The sequence below is a fragment of the Apodemus sylvaticus genome, chromosome 17 (genome assembly GCF_947179515.1).
Source record: "Apodemus sylvaticus chromosome 17, mApoSyl1.1, whole genome shotgun sequence".
NCBI lineage: Eukaryota > Metazoa > Chordata > Mammalia > Rodentia > Muridae > Apodemus > Apodemus sylvaticus.
Window position 1 is genome coordinate 45,719,965 of NC_067488.1, and position 14,282 is coordinate 45,734,246.

The following is a 14,282-nucleotide window of genomic DNA, read 5'->3' on the forward strand; positions in this document are numbered from 1 at the left end:
GGACTGGAGGAGGAAATGTCTGGAAATGGAGGTAGGGAGCAAGAATGGCTCCCTGGATCCAGACCTCGTGGATCAGGGTGGAATCTGTGATGGAGCAGCCAGGGTTCTGTTTTTGGATTTTTAAAGTGTGTGTGCTCCTGAGGCGGCCAGTTTTAAAGCAGGACCACAATAAGTTGAAGGGAACATTGAGAAAAGCCACACTATAGAGAGGCCATTGATGTCCACAAGACATGAAGCAGAAGGGAGGATATAGGGACCCTAGTGGTGTTTTGGAGGGTATGAATCCATTATTGATATAGTTGAGCTCTCTGGGAAGAGTCGGGCGTGTCTCTACACGGGTCCAAAACTGCTTGAAAGAACAGAGACCTTGGCTAAGGTAGTCTGATGGCTAATCTCGTCTTCATGGGAAACCAGTCTCTGGGCGTGTCCTAGAGTAGGTTGAGGAGGGCTGACCCACTCTAAATGTGGGCAGCAGCATCTCACAAGTAAGATTCTTGGCTGAACGATAAGGACTGAACTGAGTGTGCGCATACATCGCTCTCCTCTCCGTGGCCGCAGATACAATGTGGCCGGCTGCCTCAAACATACCACACATCTTCCCACCATCATGGATTGTCCTTGACCTTTGAACCACAGGAAACCTTTAAGTTTCCATTGCCATGTTCTTGTTAAAGCAATGCCAGCTAACTAAAGCAGGGTTTCTCTGTGTAGTCCTGTCCTGGAACTCATTCTGTAGACCAGGCTGGCCTAGAACTCAGAAATCCGCCTGCCTCTGCCTCCCAAGCACTGAGATCAAAGGCGTGCGCCCCCACTCCCCAGCAAGTACCCAGGAGTTCCTATCAGCTGATCTACATGTGGGCTCACAAAGAGGAGGTAGTCTAAGGCTAATGCCTTCATTTAAACATGGAGTCAGGGTGGCTGGAGAGGAGGTTCAGTAGTGAAGAGCATTGGGTCTTCCAAAGAAACAAGAGTTCAGATCCCAGCACTACCATGTAAGCTCCCAACCTCCTGTAACTCCAGTTCCAGGGGATCTGCCGCCCTCTTCTGGTCTCTAAGGGCACTGCATAAAGCTGGTGTACAGACATACCTGCTGGTAAAACTCATGGTTCAACATTAAGAGCATTCATATCTCTTCCAGAAGATCTGAGTTTGATTCCCAGTACTCATGTCAGGCACTCACAACTGCCTGTAACTTCAACTCCAGGAGAGTCCAGCTCCTTTGGTCTCTATGCACCTGCACACACACACACCCCTCTCCTTTTCCCTCTTCCCTCTCCATCCCCCCCCCCTCTCTCACACACACACACACACACACACACACAATTTAAAAATTGAGCCTCCAGGTGGTAATGGTGCACACCTTTAATCCCTGGCACTTGGGAGGCAGAGGCAGGCGGATCTCTGAGTTTGAGGCCAGCCTGGTCTACAGAGTGAGTTCCAGGACAGCCAGGGCTACACAGAAAAACTCGGTCTTGAAAAACCAACCAACTAAACCAAACCAAACCAACCAACCAAACAAAACCCACCAGCACCACTACCGCCACCACCAATTGAGCTACACTGCTCCTTATAGTTCAGTTCATGTTCAACTACTCACCCATCCTATTTCACTTAACTGAATTTGATTTTGCTTATTGTCCAGAATTTCATATTCTGAGAAATGAAAATTGGGACAGGAGGGATTGCTCAGCAGTCAACAGCACTAGCTGCTCTTCTAGAGGACCCAGGTTGGAGTGCCAGCACCCACATGGTGGCTCAAAACTGTAGGTCCGATTTCAAGAGATCTGTCACTCTCTTCTGGCCTCTGTGGGCACCAAACATGGTGGTGCCATCCCCTGGGTTGGTGGTCCTGGATTCTTTAAGAAAGCAGGCTGAGCAGGCCAGTAGGCAGCCTTCCTCTGCAGCCTCTGCATCCGCTCCCGCCCCCCAGGCTCCCGCCCCCAGGCTCCCGCCCTGTTTGAGTTCCTGCTCTGACTTCCTTCAGTGATGGAATACAAAGTAGAAGTAGAAGCCAAATACAGTCTTTCCCCCTCAGCTTGCTTTTAGTCATGGTGGTCCATCATATCCCGAGACCCTAATTAGGACAGTCTCAATATACAGTCCAGACTGGCCTTGAACTCAGCAGTAACCTGCCTGCCTCTGTCTTTTGAGTGTTGAGACTATGGGCGTGCACCACCATGCCCATCCTCAGAAATCATCATCTTAACTAAAGGACAAAGGGTAGACATCGCTGGGGCTAGAGACAGCTCAGGAGGTAGAGGTGCTTTCCAAAAGTGTGGTAAACATGAGTTCAGCCCCTAGAACTCAGCGTAGAAGAGAACTGACTCCCACAAGCTGTCCTGACTCTAACACATGCATTGTGGTATGTGGACACCTCCCACCCCACACACAGGGAAATTGTCATGAGAGTAACATCGCTAGGAAGGATTAGAACATTTCAGACCTCCTGGTGAAGACATATCTCCTTGGGGGTTCCTACTGAGGCTATCAGGAAACACAAGACAAACCCAAGGTGAAGGACATTCTACAGTAACTGGAAGTGTGCTCCAGACATGCTAATGTTGGGAAAGCAAGCCTTAACTGATCCAGAAGCAAGGACACAACAGCTATGTGTGTATGACAGAAGACTGTATCCTGGGATGTAGCCGTCCAGCAGCCATGGACGAACTGGGTTTACCTGAAAGGGAGGCTGGAAATGAAGGTGGAGGGCGAGAGAAGAATGGAGCCAAAACAAAGTTCTGATCAAGGCTCAAAGTTTAACAACAAGCTTTGCGTTTATAAAGGGGAAAATCCACAAAACCCATCCCCTGCTTCAGCGGGAGTAGGCTGTGGAGCAAGGTCAGTGCACACAGCCAAAACAGCTGAGTCCCCATGCGAACCTGCAACTGCAGGTTGATATGACGTGTCATGGCGAATGTTCAAGGTCCGCTTAACCTACTTAAGGCTGGGAAAACTGCTCAGCCTGTTAAAGGCTGGGAAAGGCCTACTCAAAGCTGGGATGGCCACACTGGAACAGGATGAAACTTTTCTACTTTGTACACAGAAAAACACTGAGAAACTTGTCCAAAATATTAATAAAGTTTAGAGATTAAAGTATGTCATGAACAGCTATTTGCTGACTAACGGTGTTTAGTCATCCTGTTGGTCAGACTAAAACCCTCACAAAACAAAATAAAATTGTCTATAGAAGAACATGATTTAAAAAAAACCAAACCTTAAATGGGGAGCTCTGAAGGTGTTTGTACACACATTTTTTTCTGTGTAAAATTACAATGCAATCACAACGGCCATAGTGGACACGTTTGTTTACTCAAAACCTCTTGGGAAACCCTACGTCTTGCACTCTCCTGTCAGCGGACAGCAACCACTGATCAGGGCGACATCAAAGCATGGTTAAACGGAGAAGCTGACTTCTACCCTCTGGCCCGCTGGCAGGATTCCCAACTGGAGAGACAGGTACATGAGCGGTTTCTGAGTCTTCCCTTGATATTTGGCTCTCCTCGCAATTCTGAGATTCTAATATTCTGTGAAGAAAAATGCCTAAGCCTGTATCTAAAAACTAGGAAGTGTGTGCATGCTCTGTCCGTAGATGTTTGACTACATGGGCTGGAGAAATGGTTCAGGGGTTAAGGGCACTGGCTGTTCCCCCAGAGGTCCTGAGTTCAAATCCCAGCAACCACATGGTGGCTCACAACCATCTGTAATGGGATCCGATGCCCTCTTCTGGTGTGTCTGAAGTCAATGGCAGTGCACTCACATATATAAAATAAATTCTTGAGAGAGAGAGAGAGAGATAGAGAGAGATAGAGAGGTTTGACTACAGAAGAGCTCATATACATAACAAAGTCTTACTTCTCTTACTTCGCTAGAGATTGTGTCATGCTGAGGAAAGGGTAGGAAGAGAGGAATCCGAGGGAAAGTGGACTGGCTCAGGAACAATCCTCTGTTCTCAGGCAAGCACCCCACACATTGATTAGGCTTCTAGTCACAGAATAGTTCAGTTCCTTCAGTTCTTCAAAACTTGCCCCTGAAAGCCTGCTATGCTAACAGGTAGTGCAGCCCGTGCTAGAGGGCAGCATCCTATGGCAAAGCTAGGAAAGTTCCCGAGAAGGGCCAGAAAGCAAATACTCTAGCATTATGGAGCCTATGGTATCTGTGACGACTCTTAATTCTGATATGCAAAAGCTGCTAGATATTTGAAAACAAATAGGAATGGGTTTATCTATCCTGTTAATTTTCTCAAAGAACCAGCTCCTGGTTTTGTTGATTCTGTATAGTTCTTTTTGTTTCTACTTGGTTGATTTCAGCCCTGAGTTTGATGATTTCCTGCCTTCTACTCCTCTTGGGTATATTAGCTTCTTTCTGTTCTGAAGATTTCAGGTGTGCTGTTAAGCTGCTAGTGTATGCTCTCTCCAGCTTCTTTTTGGAGGCACTCAGAGCTATGAGTTTTCCTCTTAGCACTGCTTTCATTGTGTCCCATAAATTTGGGTATGTCGTGCCTTCATTTTCATTAAATTCTAAAAAGTCTTTGATTTCTTTCCTTATTTCTTCCGTGACCAAGGTATCACTGAGTAGAGCTTTGTTCAGCTGGACCCCAGCTCTCTTATACCCACCCCCCATCTCCCATTGGTTATATCTCTCCACCCCAGTGTTCTCTTCTCTCTCTCTTGCTGTCCTGTCTCCCCTATTCTCTCCCACTCTCTCACTTCCCTAGCCTGGCCATATCCAGGCTGCTTTCTCTTTCTCTCAGCACTGGACCCCTCCAGATGCCTCATGATCGTTTTCCATTCTTATGCATAATAAAATCCTTATCCCCAACAATGGAACTGCTGTGTTGGCAATTTCTTTACTGTGCCCTTTCATTTATATCTTATGCCAAAGCCCTGCTCAAACTGTACTGTAGGAAGATTTCTGGGTATTTACTCTGCCCGAAACCCAAAACCTTCTAGGTACACACACACACACACACACACACACACACACACACACAGTACCAGCTCACTAACCTCTTCATTTTCCCAGAGCTGTCCATGCTTCTAAGCTCTGAACAGGGAGAAAGCTCAGGTACAACATATCTGTCCCCAGAAACAAGTGAAAGACCTATATGACAAGAACTTCAGATCTCTGAAGAAGGAAATCGAAGAAGATCTCAGAAAACGGAAAAATCTTCCATGCTCCTGGATTGGCAGAATTTATTATATAGTAAAAATGGCCATCTTGCCATCTTGCCAAAAGCAATCTACAGATTCAATGCAATCCCAATCAAAATCACAACTCAATTCTTCACAGAGTTAGAAAGAGCAATTCTCAAATTCATCTGGAATAACAAAAAACCCAGGATAGCTAAAACTATTCTCAATAGTAAAAGAACTTCTGGGGGAATCAGTATCCCAGACTTCAAGCAGTACTACAGAGCAATAGTGTTAAAAACTGCATGGTATTAAAAAAACAAAAACAAACAAACAAGAAAACAGCCCAGTGGTGGTGCACACCTGTAATCTCAGCACTCTGGGAGACAGAGGCAGGTGGATTTCTGAGTTCGAGGCCAGCCTTGTCTACAGAGTTCCAGGACAGCCAGGGCTATACAGAGAAACCCTGTCTCAGAAAAAAAACAAATCCAAAAAACCAAAAACAACAACAACAACAACAAAACCAAAAAACAAAACAACAACCAAAAAAACCCTGCATGATATTGATACAATGACAGGCAGGTAGATCAAGGGAATAGAATTGAAGACCCAGAAATGAACCCACACACTTATGGTCACTTGATCTTTGACAAAGGAGCTAAAACTATCCAGTGGAAAAAAGATATCCTTTTCAACAAATGGTGCTGGTTCAACTGGAGGTCAGCATGCAGAAGAATGTAAATCGATCCATTCTTATCTCCTTGTACTGAGCTCAAATCCAAGTGGATCAAGGACCTCCACATAAAATAGTGTTAAAAACTGCATGGTATTGGTACAGTAACAGGCAGGTAGATCAATGGAATAGAATTGAAGACCCAGAAATGAACCCACACACTTATGGTCACTTGATCTTTGACAAAGGAGCTAAAACCATCCAGTGGAAAAAGATAGCCTTTTCAATAAATGGTGCTGGTTCAACTGGAGGTCAGCATGCAGAAGAATGTAAATCGATCCATTCTTATCTCCTTGTACTTAGCTCAAATCCAAGTGGATCAAGGACCTCCACATAAAATAGTGTTAAAAACTGCATGATATTGGTACAGTGACAGGCAGGTAGATCAATGGAATAGAATTGAAGACCCAGAAATGAACCCACATACCTATGGTCACTTGATCTTTGACAAAGGAGCTAAAACCATCCAGTGGAAAAAAAAAAGATAGCCTTTTCAACAAATGGTGCTGGTTCAACTGGAGGTCAGCATGCAGAAGAATGCAAATCGATCTATTCTTATCTCCTTGTACTAAGCTCAAAACCAAGTAGATCAAGTACTTCCACATAAAATAGTGTTAAAAACTGCATGGTATTGGTACAGTGACAGGCAGGTAAATCAATGGAATAGAATTGAAGACCCAGAAAAGAACCCACACACCTATGGTCACTTGATCTTTGACAAAAGAGCTAAAACCATCCAGTGGAAAAAAGATAGCCTTTTCAATAAATGGTGCTGGTTCAACTGGAGGTCAGCATGCAGAAGAATGTAAATCGATCCATTCTTATCTCCTTGTACTAAGCTCAAATCCAAGTGGATCAAGGGCCTCCATATAAAACCAGTGAACTAATAGAAAAGAAACTGGGGAAGAGTCTTGAGCACATGGGCACAGGGGAAAAGTTCCTGAACAGAACACCAATGGCTTATGCTCTAAAATCAAGAATTGACAAATGGGACCTCATAAAATTACAAAGTTTCTGTGATGCAAAGGACACTGTCAATAGGACAAAACAGCAACCAACAAACTGGGAAAAGATCTTTACCAATCCTACATCCGCTAGTATGCAAGATATACATAGAACTCAAGAAGGTAAACTCCAGAGAGCCAAATAACCCTATTAAAAAATGGGGTACAGAGCTAAACAAAGAATTTTCACCTGAGGAATATCGAATGGCTGAGAAGCACCTAAAGAGATGTTCAACATGAGTCATCAGGGAAATGCAAATCAAAACAACCCTGAGATTTCACCTTTCGCCAGTCAGAATGGCTAAGATCAAAAACCCAGGAGACAGCAGGTGCTAGCGAGGATGTGGAGAAAGAGGAACACTTCTCCACTGCTGGTGGGATTGCAAGCTGGTAAAACCACTCTGGAAATCAGTCTGGTGGTTCCTCAGAAAACTGGGCATGACACTTCTGGAGGACCCTGTTATACTACTCCTGGACATATACCCATGGGATTTCCCAGCATGTAATAAGGACACATGCTCCACTATGTTCATAGCAGCCCTATTTATAACAGCCGGAAGCTGGAAAGAACCCAGATGTCCCTCAATGGAGGAATGGATACAGAAAATGTGGTATATATACACAACGGAATACCACTACTCAGCTATTAAAAACAATGAATTCATGAAATTCTTAGGCAAATGGGTAGAACTGGAAAATATCATCCTAAGTGAGGTAACCCAATCACAAAAGAACACACATGGTATGCACTCACTGATAAGTGGATATTAGCCCAGAAGTTCGGAATACCCAAGACGCAATTCACATATCAAATGATATCCAAGAAGAAGGAAGGAGAGGCCCCTGGTCCTGGAAAGGCTCAGTGCAGCAGTGTAGGGGAATACCAGGACAGAGAAGTGGGAGGGGGTTGATTGGGGAACAGGGGGAGGGAAGAGGGTTTATGGGACTTTCGGGGAGGGGGGACCGGGAAAGGGAAAAATCATTTGAAATGTAAATAAAGAATATATCTAATAAAAAAAAAAGGAGGAAAAAATAAGAAAAGAAAAGAGAACACCAAAGGTGGGGGAGAGCTGGGGTCGGAGTTGAGAAGGACCAGGGCCTGGAGGAGCATGGGGGCCTTGATGTGTCTAACAACTGTTGAGAAAGGGCTAAGGGGGCCTGGAGGGGGCTTGGGCTTCCATATGTGGATACAGGTATGTGTCAACAGAGCCACCTGTCCCTTCTGCCAGAGGTAAGGGACAGAAATGACTTCTTTTGGCAGATGGGAAGCAGCTTCCCAAGTTCCTAACGAGTGCTGACTTTCATCTAAGTGCCAGAATTCCTCCCATACCTCAGTGTGAGCCCATTTCTGGATATTTGGACTACCTGAGACGGAACAGGAAGTACTCCAAAACTGATGATGGATACGTGTGTGTGTGTGTGTGTGTGTGTGTGTATGTGTGTGTGTGTGTGTGTGTGTGTGTAGCAGCGGAAATGATGAGCTATGAAGAAAGTGTTTCTGGGGTCCGACCCTGAGGAAGATATGAATGAACACAGGACTACAGGAAGCTCTGGTGTAAGATGTCAGTATTACCCCAGGGAAGGTGACAACTGGAACTGAAAACCCCTCACTTAGTTCTTACATAAACAAACTATCAATAATAGACACTGAAGCTGAACTCACTCCCTATGACTGAGTGCTAAACAACAACAAAAAATCTACATTACCTATTGTCACACCCTTTGATTACAAAAATAAACTCTGAATTCGAACCCTTTGTCTTCTTTTCCTTCTAACTGACATGAGTCTGTTTTCAAACCATAAAAACAGCAAAATGCAGATGAGAGGCCCCCCCAGCGGCAGCAGCAGGACAGTCTCCAAGAGCAGTTCTAAAGGAGGCCCCGGGGGTGTGGTGGGGTGTGGGGTGGTCGGTGGCAGCTGGACACAGTAATCAGTGAACTGGTGACCCCGTCTGGGGAGCGGACGGCAGAAACAAGGGCCAGAAGAGCCAAAGGCCCCGGGGCTGAGCGACACTCCTCCCGGTCTCCAGCTGCTCCTTATGAATGGACTGGTGTTTTGCCAGCTTGGGCTCAAAGCCTTCCCACAAGCAGGGCAAGCGAAGGGCTTCACTCCGGTGTGAATTCTTTGGTGCAGGATAAGGACGGAGCGCAGACGGAAGTCTCCTGTCGCTGCATTGATGGAGCCTGTCCCCAGGGTGGATTGGGTGGTGTAAAATTGAAAGAGTTAACTCAGGAACTTAAAAAGGTCAGAGGCTGGGTTGCATTCCTCAGACCACAGGGGGAGGGGGAGGGGGAGGCCGACCTAAGGGTGGGGGTGCATTCCAAAGCACTGATTTTTGGCTACCTACCTCATCTTCTAACAACTAATTCAACAATTAGTTTGAATGTAACACTGTTCTGCCAATCACATTTTGCTTAATGGCCCAGCTGAGGAGAGTAAAAATCCTGCATAACACAAGACGGGGTGGGGGTGGGGATGGGGCGGGGACTCACTCTTCATATACAGGGTGACCCTAGCATGTTAGGCTTTTTTTGTTGTTTTTGTTTGTTTTTGTCTTTTTGGGTTTTTTTTTTGAATTTTTTTTTTCTAGACAGGGTTTCTCTGTGTAGCCCTGGCTGTCCTGGAACTCACTCTGTAGACCAGGCTGGCCTCGAACTCAGAAAACCACCTGCCTCTGCCTCCCAGAGTGCTGGGATTACAGGCGTGTGCCACCAAGGCCCGGCAGGTGGCATATTTTTAAAACAGTATTTATTGACTTCATCTCTATGAGTGTGCCTGAGTTTATGTACGTGCACCATGTGTGTGCAGATGTACCGGGGTCAGGACACGGGATGCACTGGAACTGGAGTGGCAGGCACCTGGGAGCTGCCTGACCTGAGGGCTGGGACCCAAACCCTGGTTCTTACCAGAGAGCTATTTCTCCGGCATCTATATACGTTATTTTCTAAAACAACCTTTAAGAACTTGGGCTATGGTTTAGTAGGAGAATACTCCCTTAGCAAGCACAAGGGTCTCTTTCTACCCCAAGCACCCAGTAGAGAACCACAGGGTGTGTGAGTCACACTGGCATCTAGTGCTTGAAAGGCTGATGCAGGAAGACTGTCACACATCCCAGGGAAATATAGAAAACACCTTAATACAACAGGGGTCTAACTGGCACACAGCTTGTTATAGGTATTTCGGGTGTGTGATTTTACATATTTTGTCATATACTCACTCTTGTGAAAGTGTCCCTGCATCATTTACTTTTCTGTTGCCGTGATGAAACACCAGGACCAAAAACAACTTATGGAAGCAAAGTTAATTTTTGTCTATGGTTCCAGGGTAGGAAGAGCCCATTATGGCATGGAGGCGTGGCAGCAAGCAAGCGGCAGGAATGGCAGCAGGAAGCTTCGAGATCACATCTTCAACTGTAAATGTAAGCAGAAACCAAACCTGAAGTGAAGTGTCCGGTGTCTGAGAACTCACTCTATAGACCAGGCTGACCTTGAACTCCCAGAGATCCGAGTGCTGGGATTAAAGGCTCATCCTTCACCCTGAGGCTATGAACTCCTACATTCTACCTCCAGGAACATACTTCCACTGGCTAGACCCGCGCCACCCCATAATCTTCCCAAACAGCACCACCAATCAGGGACCAATTATTCATATGCTGGAGCCTTTGGGGGACATTCTCAATCAAACACCCGCAGTCCACTCCTTGGCTGCTGTAGTGCTTTAAATGAGATGCCTCCCGTACCTCTCTGGAGTTTGAATCCTCGGTCCCCAGTTGCTGGCTGTTTGGGAAGGATTAGGAAGTGTGGTCTTGTTGGAGGAAGTGTGTTACTGAGGGTCCGGCTTAAGGTTTTTAAAGCCTCCTAAGGTCCCCAAGGTGTTCTCTTCCTCCTGCGTTTGGATCAAGATGTGAGCTCCCAGCTGCAGTTCTTGCCCTCTGCTGCCTTGCTATCTCTCCATCATCATAAGTTTTGTCCCCTTGGAACCGTAAGCCCAATCAAACTATTTTCTAAGTTGCCTTGGTCAGAGTGTTTTGTCACAATAATAGAAGAGTAACCAATACAGCCCCCACAGGCTTATGGCCATATTGTAAAGTAAAATGCATTTAACTATAAAAGGTCCCATAGTCCTTTTCAGTTTCGGCACTGTTTAAAAAGTTCAAAATTCAAAGTCTCTTTTGAGCTTCAATGTAATCTCTCTCTCTCTCTTTCTCTTCCCTTTCTCTCTGTTTTTAAAACAGGGTTTCTCTGTAGTCCTGGCTGTCCTGGAACTCACTCTATAGACTGGCCTTGAACTCAGAAATCCACCTGCCTCTCCCTCCCAAGGGCTGGGATTAAAGGCGTGGGCCACCACTGCCCGGCTCAAAGTAACCTCTTAACTATAGACCCCTGTAAAGTAAAAAATAAAATTATATACTTCCAACGTATAAGGGCACAGTTTATATGTCACCATTCCAAAAGTGTAGAATAGAGGCATAGGGACGAAATACTGAAACAAAGGAGGATCAGAAGCCTGCAGGAAAAATACCAAATCCTGCAGCTCCGTGTGTGGTATCTGCAGTGCCGGGGCTAGACCGCTGATAGTTATTGCTATTCTTGGTGGTCAGTTTGACAATAAACATCTGGATTTATCCTAAAACTCAAGGGGCTGGGCACACTTGTAAGGGATTTTTCTTGATTTTTATTTGAGGTGGGAAGATGCACCTTAAATCTGGGCCACATAAAGATCACGGAAGAAGGAAGTTCTTGCTCTTTGCATGCTTGCCCTCTCGCTGGAAAGTTCACTCCTTCATTGCCATCAGAGCCTAGTTCTTTCTTCAGGATTCCGACGCACATATGAGAATCAGCTGAGCCATTTGGCAACGCCAGCGCCCCGCCCCGCCCCACCCCGCGTGCTCGCCTTGCCCCGTCTCTGGGCATTCCCCCGACTCCACGGGTTCCATTCTCCCCAGGAATCAATCATCTTGTTTCTTGGCGGCGCACTCTGCTGGGTTCTCCGAGGGCTTTTAAGTTCATCCCTGTGTATCCCGTCTCCTAAAACTACAAGCACAGCCTGAAGCGCTCCGTCCACCTGAGAAGTTTCTGTCCCGCGCTGAGCGCTTACTCTGGCTCCGCTGCGCTTTCTGCGGAACCTTGGGTCGTAGACGTGTTTCCAGAGGAGGGAGTTTGCTGTGACACTTAGGATTTACTAGCTTCCGGTGACCGCTCCGACTAATGGCGGTGAGCTGTGGGAGAAGGCGTGTTTGTGGCGAGGCCCTAGGTGGGGAGACCCTGTGAATTTCGTCCGGTCTCACGTTTTTCAGGAGCCAGGGCATCCTGCTCGGGAGGCACCGGCAGCCTCAAGTCGGAAACCTCATCCGCGCAGACCCCGGCTCTCTCGCCCAGCTTCCGGTGCCTCCGATCCTCCCCTTCGCAGTTCGGTGCAACCTGCTTGTGACTCCGCCCCCAGAACACATCCGGTCGGCAACACAGTGTCGATGAAGCAAAAGAAGAAGAAAACCCAGAACAGGGTCTCTGGAACGAATGGAAACGAAAAGCCCCCCGAGAAACCTGCCCCAGAGGAAGCTCCTCCTAGTGCTGAGGCCCAGGCAAGGATGGGACTTGCTGAGAGATTTCTGGGTGCTACCCTGCCTGCCTGTGTGGGCCCGGTGTGCGGAATTAAGGATGGAGTGGGGTCTGCGGGATCCTGCTCCCTGTCGCAGCCATGTCCTTTCTATCACAGGCGGAGCAGCTGGCGCGGGAGCTGGCCTGGTGTGTGGAACAGCTAGAGCTGGGTCTCAGGACGCGGAGACCCACCCCGAAGCAGAGTGAGGGGCTTCTGCACGGGAGGTGTTGTCAAGGGGCGGGGTCGGCGCTCTTGGTTTGTTTGCATTGTTTGGGCTGTACTGAAACTTAGTTCTGTAGACCAGGCTGGCCTGGAATTCCGAGATCCGCCAGCCTCTACCTCCAGAGTGATGGGATTAAAGGTGTGTGCCACCCCAGTCTGAGGGAAATTGTTGCTTTTGTAGCAGGATGATATGGAGTGGGTTTGAAATCACTAGCTCTTTTTATTATTATTATTATTATTATCTGCAGAAGAGCAGGCTGTTGGGGCAATCCGAACGTTGCGCAGTGAAAAGACTCCCTTGCCGCGGAAGAGACAGCTGATGCGCTCCTTGTTTGGGGACTACAGGGCTCAGATGGATGCAGAGTGGCAGGAGGCCCTTCGGGCTCTAAAGACCGGTGAGGAACTAGAGAGTGATTGGCTCAGTACATTAACTTCAAGGGGGAGGAGAAACTCCGCTTAGCAGGGGTGGGGTGGGAAGAGATGGGCTGGGGTGGGGCTGTGTAAGCAGGGAGAAAGTTTATAAAAACCTCTTGGGGGAAAGAGGTCCTGGAAGGAGGAGGGCCGAGGTCCTCACCTCGTTCTGTTTGGGGGATGGAGATATCCAGCTCATCTCTCTTTGCCTGGGCTCACTTCACTGGCCAAAAAGCCAGGTACCAGTTGGACTTTCATTCCTGGAACTAAATAATAAATAACTTGGGTGTAAATCCTGGATCTGTTATTTCGATTGTAACATCTCTGGTAAGTTACTTCATCTGTGAGTCTCATCAGGGAATGACATTATCTACTTTTTAGTACTGAGAGATTAGGAGAGTTGTGTGGGCAATGTTAGGAACTGCGTGGACAATGTTAGCTGTTATTCAGTCTGACTCTGTTTCTCCTCCCTACAGCTACCCGCTCGGCCCAGGTACAGCTTGTCGGTGAGGCCGCCAGAAAGAAGAGCGGGAGGGTCTGCAGACCTCGTCCTGCAGGAAGAGCCCAAACCACTCCGGACTTGACCAATGAAGAGTTTCGGTTCAATTTCTTTTAAAGAGTCTCCCACGTGCTGGACTGGTCCTCCTCCTCCAGGGTGCCATGGGGGATTTGTGTTGAGTGCAGGGCCTCTCCAGGAAGTCCCTCAGCAGAAGTGGGATTGGATTGGTTTGTCCTTCACTGCTGCATAGACGTGAAGCAGCTGGCTGGTGTGAAGCTGCCCTGTGGAAACTTCTGAAGGGAATGTTCTTGTCAGAAGAGATGCTCAGAGTAGCTGCTGGCGATAAGGAACCATGGAGAAGCTGTGGAACCGTGGAGAAGCTGTGGACGCCCTGGGCTCACTTTTGAAAGGATGCTCTGGCCGTTTTTTTTAGTGCTTTATATATTGTTATATTGCCTTAATAAATCTTTTCTAAAGAAATAGGGTGGTGTGTGAAAGAGTTCTGTCTGTGTTAGGCGAGGCAGGCCCAGGACTGCTTGGCCCGGCTCTGACGACAGAGCTTAGTCCTTTGTTGCTGTGGCTGTTTCCCTAAGCAGGTCATCGTCTTCAGGAAGCAAGTGTGGCCTCCATCAAGACACGTTTTGTTTTTAGGAACCAAGGAGCTACTTGTCCTAGGCTGAATAGA

At 47.2% G+C, this 14,282-nt stretch overlaps 1 protein-coding gene across 1 annotated transcript; it reads left to right on the forward strand.

The window, feature by feature from the left end:
• The first annotated feature begins 11,857 nt into the window (after window positions 1-11,857).
• On the forward strand, window positions 11,858-14,077 carry C17H8orf33 (chromosome 17 C8orf33 homolog). The gene is made up of 5 exons (XM_052161387.1): window positions 11,858-12,080; window positions 12,164-12,448; window positions 12,583-12,667; window positions 12,936-13,082; window positions 13,575-14,077. Exons 1-5 carry the CDS (start codon window positions 12,075-12,077, stop codon window positions 13,712-13,714), a joined length of 663 nt encoding a protein of 220 aa, XP_052017347.1. The 5' UTR covers window positions 11,858-12,074; the 3' UTR covers window positions 13,715-14,077.
• The last annotated feature ends 205 nt before the right edge of the window (window positions 14,078-14,282 follow it).

Excerpts from the sequence above, each read along its gene's own strand:
- C17H8orf33 (XM_052161387.1), top strand. Across the intron at positions 12,449-12,582 it reads CTCCTAGTGCTGAGGCCCAG|GCGGAGCAGCTGGCGCGGGA; the intron begins GCAAGGATGGGA and ends TTTCTATCACAG. Across the intron at positions 13,083-13,574 it reads CCTTCGGGCTCTAAAGACCG|CTACCCGCTCGGCCCAGGTA; the intron begins GTGAGGAACTAG and ends TCCTCCCTACAG.